This window comes from Silurus meridionalis, chromosome 27, assembly GCF_014805685.1.
Source record: "Silurus meridionalis isolate SWU-2019-XX chromosome 27, ASM1480568v1, whole genome shotgun sequence".
Taxonomy (NCBI): Eukaryota; Metazoa; Chordata; class Actinopteri; order Siluriformes; family Siluridae; genus Silurus; species Silurus meridionalis.
Window position 1 is genome coordinate 7,126,638 of NC_060910.1, and position 10,692 is coordinate 7,137,329.

The window sequence follows — 10,692 nt, forward strand, 5'->3', positions numbered from 1 at the left end:
TCTGTCTCTCTCTCTCTCTATCCATATATATACTATACTATGCACTCTCTCTCTCTCTCTCTCTCTCTCTCTCTCTCTCCATATATATACTATACTATGCACTCTCTCTCTCTCTCTCTCTCTCTCTCTCTCTCTCTCTCTCTCTCTCTCTCTCTCTCTATATATATATATATATATATATATATATATACTCTCTCTCTCTCTATATATATATATATATATATATATATATATATATATATATATATATATATATATATATATATATACTCTCTCTCTCTCTCTCTCTCTCTCTCTCTCTCTCTCTATCCATATATATATACTATGCACTCTCTCTCTCTCTCTCTCTCTCTCTCTCGCTCTATATATATATATATATATATATATATATATATATATATATATATATATATATATATATATATATATATATATATTTTTTTTTTTTATTGATTCTATATATTCTGTGAATAGGTAGATAGACGCTTATATCACTCATTGTTTTTTATCTATCTATCTATCTATCTATCTATCTATCTATCTATCTATCTATCTATCTATCTATCTATCTATACACAGATTTTATTTTTACTTTTGTTTTTCACTTTTTACTTTTTATGATTTCTTATTCATTTAATATGTGTATTATAATTATCATTATAATTATTTTATTATGATTATATTATCATCATTATTATTATCATTATTAATATTATTATTATTATTATTATTATTATTATTATTATTATTATTATTATTATTATTATCTCGAAGACTTTTTCAAACCCACACTCGCGCACACAAACCTGCGCGCACGCAGAGCGGAAGTTGTAACCCGGAAGTGAAAGCAAAACACCACCCATGTATGTCGCTTGATTTATTTTCCTGAGCTGCTGTATTTTTAGCTCAGTGGCTAAACAGTAGCATTTGTCCTTCCTGACTGTAAGTTTCCCCCTATTGTCATTTATATAATGAAGCACATATTTTATTTTCTGAGAGATTACAAATGTTATCATTAATTTTCTTTAGATTATTATACTGAGAGAAACTATTAAGAGTTCGCTCGATAGTCCGACATATAGCTAGCTCCATAAGGGACTGGCTGGGGTTAGCTGTCTTATATCTCCCACAGATTTTGTTTATTGTTTACGACAATAGCCTAACTTCCAGTATTCGTTTACCCAGTGTTCTATAATACACCAGAATTATTAATACAAAAACAATTATTTGTAAGCTCAGCTTTCCTTTTGTCCTGTGGATTCTCAGGGATCAGATGTTTGCTCTCCTTTCCAATGAACATGTTTCCGAGGTCTCCAGTCTTCCCCTACAAACCTGGGCAGGTTAATGGTTTATTCCCCCAGCAGATTATACACCATTCCTCCTCACAGCAGTACCGTTCTGAACCCCATCGGAACCTAAATAACACAATGTAAGTTTTTGATTCGTTTGACTTCTTTAATGTCCAAACGTCAGGTTTTAGTCCTTAATAAAACAGAAGATGTGATTTGTTCGATATCTTTTTCCCCCCAGCTTGCATGGGCATCCTTTAAATGTATTCCCTCTTATCCCAAAATACCAGTGGAAAGGTGTGCCGGGAATTCCTTACACCAATTCCAACAGATCCAGGAAGTAAGCCTTACTTTTAGGATCATCTTTACACAGAACCATGGATGTTATATGTTTCATGTGTAGACGTTAATGAGCATTTAATGCAATTCTTTTAGGAGGAAAAGTGATGGAAATGCTCAGCGGGACCTCAAAAGGCAGCGATTCGGTTCTTCCCATCCCTATGGACCACCTGCCAAATCACTGCCGAAGGGGGAGCAGGGGCAAACCAGCGGCCTTGTGAAGGACGCCCACTCTCCTACTCCATCTCCATCGCGCCCTTCGGTCTCCTCTAATCCTTCTTGCAGCGTGCCATTTTTAAAGGAGGAGGCCAGTCAGAGTTCCCTGCCATCACATGCTATCAAGGATAAGGTATTTCGGATCGCCATCTTTTATTATATTTATATTATATATATAACGCAGTCAACTAATTTGTTAAAAAATGTGATTCAGCTCAGCCAGCAGATTCTGGATCTGTTCCTCACTTGCGAGCAGCAGAGCGAGGACTTGGAGAAAAAGGAATTCTGCCGTACGCAGTTGCAGATGGACATTCAGAGACTCTTTCCATGTATGTCAGCTTTCAACCTCCGTTCACTCTGCTCATATGCGCTGTAAAGATTGAAACAACGCTGTCTCTCACAGGCTCGAGGATTTTCCTGGCAGGCTCGTCTCTGAACGGTTTCGGCAGTCGTACCAGCGATGCTGATTTATGTCTTGTTGTTCAAGAGGCTCCAGTAAGTACATGTATAACATTAGGAGGAAATCAGCTTAAGGTGTTTTTATTGCTTATTTATGTTGCTTATATTTTTATGTTTTATAGATTAATCAGAAAACTGACGCAGTGTATATACTTAGCCTTGTGCAGAAGCTGTTATACAAACTGTGTAAGTCCATTGTTCTGGCGTTTATAAAGCCAAACGTAACCTGTGCGAGGGTCAGATTTTGATCAAATGGTTTTTCGGTCCACAGCTTACATCGAGAGACCTCAACTCATCCGAGCAAAAGTGCCAATACTGAAGTTCAGGGACCGAATCAGGTATGAAATCGGACAAGAAACACAAAGCATCATGTTATTCCATGTTTGTTTGATTACATTGTAGTAGTCTGCCTGTGTCTCTTGGTGATATTGGTTTATTTTCCAGCATCAAATCATTGTGTGATATTTTATATCATCAGTTGCTTGCACTTCAGAGCTGTATAAGAAACATATCAGGGGGAGGTGGTAGCTCAGTGGTTAAGGCATTGGACTTCGGATTGGAAGGTCATGAGTTCAAATCCCAGCACCACCAAGCTACCACTGCTGGGGCCTTAAAGCGAATCCTTAGCTGCTCAGGTGTTAAGAGGTGTAGGCCCTAAATGAAATACTATCACATTATTGCCAGGATAAATGTTACATTGTCCTTGTTATGTATCTACACTAACTGCTTTTTTACATTCATTCGGGTTTGCATCATAAGCTATCTTCAAATTGCTAATGCTTGCAAACAACCACAGTAGGACTGAAACGATTCTTTGAGGAATCCAAATACAAAAAAGCATTGAGGCAAATTATTTGTTCAGTCGTTTATTCCATTTAATCCCCTCAGCGGAGACACACCTGCACACCTAGCCATGGATTATCCCTCACTTAGTGACGGTTTATTTTCAAGCCGAGCTTTTATACAGAATTTATCATTTTAAGACTTGAAATAATAAAGTATAAAATCTTTCGATCATCTTGTGTCTTATTGCAGTGGCGTGGAGTTTGATTTAAATGTTAACAACACAGTGGGAATCAGAAACACTTTCCTGCTGCGGACGTACGCTTACCGTAAGTGCATGCCGCATTCTCATGATGTTTGTATGATGTGTGTGAGCGAGAGAGAGAGAGAGAGAGAGAGAGAGAGAGAGCACTACAAATGGCTATTAAACTATAATAACAAAATAATAACACTAATTGGGCTATTTGTTTGGATTTTAAGTCAACAACTAAAACGCAGATATATAACTAATGTAATAAATATCATTTTCAAAAAGCTAATGATTTAAATGATTGAAATATTTAAAAAAGTTTGCATTCAGATCTTAAATATGGTTTGTATTTGTCTTTAAGTACATTCAATAAAACCTGTGCTGTGATTTGTTAAGGCAGCCTGTGAAATGACACTATTAGGGGACCCTGGCTATCTGAGATGTCTAAATAACTAAACTCAAACTACCAACAGATTTTATTTTGCTATTCTATTGTGAATGAATTGATATAAATAGTGCAGGTAGTCGACAGTGCGTACCAGCTTCCGGCATCATTTCACAGTACTGTACATGTAGCCTACTCTACTTACGACCAAATCGTGTTACGACCGGTCTGTCGGTCCCAATCGTGGTCGTAAGTCGACGACTACCTGTAGTTACATAATAATAATAATAATGATAGAAATGTATCTTAAAAATGCATTAATATTATGCTGTTCAGCCTGAACAAGTTTTCCCATAAGGCTTAGTGAGTGAGTGTAAATGGACTGAACCCCAAAAATGAAAGGGTTCTTGTGTTATTTGGGCTAACAATTATTTAAATAAATATAATTGTTTTAATAATTAGGACTAACAATTCTTGTGATAATCGATTAATCAGTTAAAAGTTTAAAAGTAAATAAAATGAATACACTGTTTTGCTGATTATAACTATGTAGAATCCCATTTCAGGGTATTTATGTATAAAAGTGTACTTTAACAAAAAATGGCAAAAGACAGATATTGAGTTTAACTAGCTTTAATTAAGACATTTTAAAGCTTATAATGGCTGCTTGTTGAGGAGTGCATGAGGGATTTCTCCTTTTTTCAAATTCACTCATGCCTGGTTGTTTCTTTCTGTAAAAAACAAAAACAAAACAACAACATTTGAATATGCAAGGTGTAAATTGTGCAAAAAATAGACATTTTGTTCAGTTGTGAAGATATAAGCATCTAGAATATCATTAATTTAATTTTGTATAATAATTAAATTAAATATATGCATAAATCAAATATACAAACACTGAAAACAAGCGTTTGAACGCAGTAAAGCCGCAGTAAATCACGCGTGAAAACAGACAAGTTACAGTTGTCAAAGACAAATGCTATAAAAAAGAGAATGGAACGATACGCAGCAAATTCACCGGCTTTAAAAGAAACATACAGCAATTCCCCTGTTAATATACCTGCATCTATGTCCTGCCTATTAGTTGAAAAGCGTGTTCGTCCCATCATCCTTGTGATCAAGAAGTGGGCTAGTCATCACAAAATCAATGATGCAAGCCGTGGAACCCTGAGCAGCTACACACTTGTCCTGATGGTCCTACATTACCTCCAGAGTAAGTGCCAGTTACAGAAATATGCTCAACAAAGCCACTTTCATCAGCTAACTTGAAGACATTTGGGTTTTGAGATCAAATCCAATCAAACCATCTTCTGTTCTCAAACCTAAACGTCTTCATTAACATTAGTGATGTTGTTCCAGTGCAGCTAGTGTTACGATCAGGCGTACTACTTCCGAGGTGTAAAGAGTACCTGAAAACCATACTTACTGACACTGTACTTCTACACTTACTCCTTTACATGTTAGTCACAAATTCCAATATGACGTGAGTAAAAGTATCTGATTTCAACATTACTCTAAAATTTTACTTATAATGAACGTATGCTCAAAGATTCACCAGTCCTCAGACACACGTTAGTGAAAAGCAGTTTTGGTTTTTGTGAGGTGAGGTTTTTTACAAAAAAATTATAAATAAATAATAATTAAAAAAAAAGGAGTAAAGCATTTTTTCAAAAAGGTGTCCTCAATGATCAAATAAAATTCCAGTATCCTGTCATAAAAATACCATTAATAATCACTGGACAATATTTTTTTTGATAAAGTAATACCACATATTCAGAGCTGACTGTGATTGATGCAACACTCAGTCTCATAGAGGGGCAATATTTTTAAACAACTTCAGCAAAAGCTGGTTCTTAAACTATTTGAAATGCTCTGTTTTTGGACTGAAAATAAGGCCCTCACAGGCAGCAGATACAGATAGTAGTGTTGAGGCTTAATGACCTCTTTAACAGAGATGCTAAATGTGATTGATAAAGATCATAGTCAGTTAAAATCTAGTGGAGTAGAAAGTAAAAGTTGCTTATATCTTTAATACTCACTAAAACTAGAACGTTGAGAGAGTTTTACTTATTTCCTCAAATATATCACACCACTGTAGAGTTCTACACAATACATTCTATAGTTTTATCTTTTATGCTTGTTTATTAACACAAGCCTGAACTGATGAAACCCCTTGTCTTGTTCAGCTCTTCCAGATCCTGTCCTTCCTTGCCTTCAAAAAGATTATCCAGTAAGTTTTGCTCATCTTTAACACCAGGGTTCCGATCGATTACGGTGGTGTGAGACCCGATAACATGATAGCAATATTTCCGCAGGAGTGTTTCAGCCCTGTAATGGATTTACATCTCGTACCAGACGGACCGAAGAACATTCCTCCTTTTGTGTCGAAGAATGCATCGTCTCTCGGCGACTTGCTCCTCGGCTTTCTGAAATACTACGCCGCGGTTTTCAAGTGAGCGCTTATTTTTGTTTTCACACAATGTTTTTAGGCATTTTTGTGTTCAACATTATATTCATATCCAGACCTCCTGGTATTTAAAAGGAGGAATTCAACCACATAGTGTACATTTTAGTCTTTATTGATAAACTTGCATTTCAAGTTTGTAAAACGACTTCAGCTTTAGTTCCTGCTTTCAGGTAATTAATTTGTCGCTTCCTTTTTATATGAGTACCAATGTTTTTACTTTCATTCAGTTCAGACACACTGAATGCGTGAACATAAATGCCACTGGTTTAGTCTTTAAGCTCTAGTGTTTTTCCCTGCTGCATGTCCCACAAATCTCCCAGGCTGTCAGGCTCTTGTTTCATTGAACTGGTTGAATGACTGCAACAGGTGTGACTTTTCCCCTTTCAGAGGCCCTGACTGAGCCTACTGCTTGTTTATCATCTTAAAAATGAACAATGTGCAAAAACTGTATAAAGAAACGCACACGTGCGGGCATCACGGCGCCAGCTCTGAATTCCACCTATCGCTGTTTGTGTTGCAGATGGGACAAAAACATCATCTCAGTTCGTGAAGCGAAAGCGCTGCCTAGAGCAAACTGCTGGGATTGGAGAAGCAAGTTCCTTTATGTGGAAGGTGACTCGACGTTTCTTCTTCTCCGTGTCCTTAAAACGGTGTTTCTTTTGATGGTTGTCCTAAAAGGCGCAGCATTTTACAGCGCCTTATTTTTCCTTCTGTGATCGCTCGTTTGTGTTTTCAGAACCGTTTGACGGCTCGAACACAGCCAGAGCTGTTCATGAGAAAATGAAGTTTGATGCCATCAAAGCCGTGTTTGCAGAGGTATTTAACTGGGTCGAAGTACTAACGAGATTTCTTCGCACACTGCTGTTTTCTTCTTGATTAATATTTATTTATTAAATAATCCGAACACTTTAAATGTCAGCCTGTTCTGACTGTGCAACTCTTTATAGTCCTGGCAGGTGCTGCAAGTGAGGAAAGATCTGAACTACATTTTACCCATCAGAGAAACAATCCCGAAAAGATAACACGAGCCCTGGCTGCAATGATAATCCTCTTTTTATTAAGAATGCCGAACCATTTTCAAGAGCTTGAAGTATGACGTCCACCATTTTTCCCCACCTCATCTACACTGCACCTACAGTGGTTGAAGAATGATCCGATCTGTATTTTGTTGCAAAGATTGGAGGATCGGATGTCATCGCAATACAAGCCACAAATTGCTCAAGATTAACAAAGAAATGCTGGAGTGTCAACTATGTGTAGATGAGGTTGTGCTCTATGTCTCACAATGTTTCTAAGTAGCTCCTGAGGGTTTTCTCCCCAAACTGGCCATGTTTCAGTAATCTGTTCTGTCTTTCTTCAGTGACATTTAATTAACACACAATCTCTTAATTGACATCTGTTTTTTGATACTTTGATACCTGACTTCTCAAAGCCAAGCATTAGGAAATAGGTCATGTTGGCTTTTATTGCTTTGTTCTATCACTTCTTGTACATTCTGCACAGTCTTTTTAATGTTTATTTAAAGAATAAAAATTTCCTAATTTAAACGTGATTATGTTGGCCATCTTGTTACATTTTCTTGTTACAAGGACAAGAAAACTATGGAAGAGAAGAAACACTATAACACTACAGGTAATAGTTTATATCACAATTTTCTATAGTAAGTTTTTTTTAATGTTTAGAAATTGTGTTTCACTATGAAGACACTTAAATTAAAAACCTTTACAGGTAAATCATTTTGGATTAAGAGGAAATATGTTATGGCATTTATAGATGAATATAAAATACAATAATAATTTAATATTTTGTAAAGATTTCTCTGTATTATTCTGAAAATGATCGGGTAAAACATGCTTTCACGCCAAAAAAGAAATTGGGTAAAATAAAAAAAATGCATATTCTTTTTATTATATGGAGTAACCTGCTATAGAGCTTTGACCTCTGCCCCGCTAAACACCTCTGGGATGGATTAAGATAAAAAATTTAGAGTAAAATATAGAGTTTATGTACAGTATCTCACAAAAGTGAGTACACCCTCATATTTCAACAACCACTTTAGTAGATCTCAAGGAAAAATAAAATATATCCAAGTTTTATTTCTATAGTAGAGTAGTCAGTGTGCAGCTTGTAGAGCAGTATAGATTTACTGTCTTCTGAAAATAACTCGAAATACAGCCATTATTAACTATATAGCTGGTAACAAAAGTGAGTACACCCTGATAACAGTGATAACAGCTGTATGTCGTGTATCCAGGCAAAGCCACATGTCCAATTCATCATGTTCATGTTTTTGTCTGCTTGACAGGATCATAGAAATTTGTGTATTGTGTATTAGAGCAGTTAAATTTGATTTGAGTATGATTCTCTCATACTGATCACTGGATGTTCAATATGGCACCTCATGGCAAAGAACTCTGAGGATTTAAGAATTAGAATAGTTGCTCTCTACAAAGATGGCTGAGGCTATAAGAAGATCAGTAACATCCTGAAACTGAGTGAATGTACAGTGGCCAGGGCCATACAGAGGTTTTCCAAGATGGGTTTCGCAATGGTCCATCAAAGAAGTCGAATCCTCGTGCTGTGCGTCAGGTGCAGAAGCTGATTTAAAAAACAGATGCATGAGTGCTGCAGCATTGCTTTAGAGGTTGCAGAAGCGAAAGGTCCGCCTGTCAGTGCTCAGACCATAAGCCCACACTGCAACAAGTTGGTTTGCATGGCCGTCGTCCCGGAAAGATGCCTCTTCTGAAGCTTCATTTTTTATTAAACATATAAATAAATAAATATAAAAGTAAAATTAAAACCTTCAAAGCAACACTAATAATAAACATACATTTGCATCCCTATTCATCCATGCCCATGTTGATTTAAGTATTAAAAACTTGAAAAGTATTAATTTGAGGTAAATTTAGGATAGTTGCACTTAATCACCAGTTAACTCTTGACAAACATGCGATTAATCACAAGTATGCGATGCGATTCACATCTTAAAGTGTTGCCTACGATACATAAAAATTCATATTAAGCAGCCACTGGTGTTATGCGTTACGAGTCTCCTCTATTAAGATTCGATTTGATTGACCGCAATGTGATTCAATGCAATGGAAAAAATATGAAGCTATTCAAATCACTATGGTACAGATCATACATAGTTTGCTTTTATTTCTTTGGTTCAAACAAACAGCAAATCATAAATTTACTAAAGTGCCTTCTGACTAATACGTGGCCATTCCCAAAAACAGGCCCTTGTAATGAAAAGTAAATATTCAATAAAGCCAGAGGTTGTTTTGCTGTCCTGTCTCTAGGAAGATGCAGCTCTACCTCTGCCATGTTGATCTCTATTCTATGTGACTCTCAGGCTTTGCCTCTGCCTCTGTGGTGTTGTGATGCTTCATATTCAGTAGTGGTTCTGAGAGAAATGCTTGAGACACTGTTTAGCGAGGAGAAATCAAAAAAATATTGGTCATTTTCTGAATTAATAAAACTATAGTGCATTTACTACTAATTATATAAAATACAAAAAATGTAATGATATGTTTAAGATGATGCATTGCAATACAAATGTCAACAATATCCAATAAACACCTTTTTTTTTTCTCCAATCGATGCCTCACATTCTATTTCAGTGTGCAATCCTTAAGGCAGAGGGCGAATTAGACTGGTCTGCATTTTCTTTTGATTTTGGGGTGTGCGATTTGCTCGACTGGGAAATGCAGGGCACCATGACTCACTATAGGAAATGTTCCTATAGGAAAACTGGGCTACTGATATTCATATGGATGTGCTTAGAGACACACCACCTGTTTAAACATGCAGACCTTAAGGCAGTGGCTTCTTTTAGCAGGATAATTTACATTTACATTTACATTTGTGGCATTTAGCAGTCGTTCCCATGCTCAAAACATTGTTCTAGAATCGTTTGAGGAATATAACAAAGAGTTCAAGTTGTTGACTTGACCTCCATGTTCTTCAGATTTCAATTTGATCAGGTATCTGTACTATGTGCTGGACAGACAGGTCCAATTCCCAGAGCCCTCACTTCGCAACTTAGGAATTAGAGAAGCTGTTAATGTATTGGTGCCAGATACCACAGCACACCTTCTGAGGTCTTGTGGAGTCCATGCCTTTGAAGAAACGTTTTTTTGTTGTCACATAGGGGACCACTGTAGAATGTTCAGTGAAATGTTACTTTAAAACAAATCAAACATTTTTATTAGTACTGGTACTTTGAATGGAAATTTTTGTATTTATTTATTTTTTTTGTGGTGAATGAAACCGAATTGAACTACAGTTTTTCGAGTGTAATGAAATGACACACTGGATTGTGGTTTAAGCACTGAGTGTATTCTGGGGAATCTGAGTAAAGAGTTTGTGGTGTAAAATTAGCTCTTGGCAGTGCAGTACTCCAGGCCTTCCCCAAAACATGGAAGAGTCCAACCAGTGTCATATTACACACCAAAGCGCCCTTCTACTTTATCCTCTAAACATCGCTCCTCATCATTTAGCT

General features: G+C 36.5%; 1 protein-coding gene across 1 annotated transcript; it reads left to right on the forward strand.

The window, feature by feature from the left end:
* The first annotated feature begins 805 nt into the window (after window positions 1-805).
* tent2 (terminal nucleotidyltransferase 2) lies at window positions 806-7,740 on the forward strand. The gene is made up of 15 exons (XM_046842385.1): window positions 806-942; window positions 1,267-1,429; window positions 1,531-1,629; window positions 1,725-1,977; window positions 2,059-2,173; window positions 2,248-2,339; window positions 2,426-2,489; window positions 2,575-2,641; window positions 3,339-3,415; window positions 4,806-4,934; window positions 5,908-5,951; window positions 6,037-6,173; window positions 6,709-6,800; window positions 6,925-7,004; window positions 7,136-7,740. The coding sequence occupies exons 2-15, from the start codon at window positions 1,293-1,295 to the stop codon at window positions 7,208-7,210; spliced, it is 1,461 nt and encodes a 486-aa protein (XP_046698341.1). The 5' UTR covers window positions 806-942; window positions 1,267-1,292; the 3' UTR covers window positions 7,211-7,740.
* The last annotated feature ends 2,952 nt before the right edge of the window (window positions 7,741-10,692 follow it).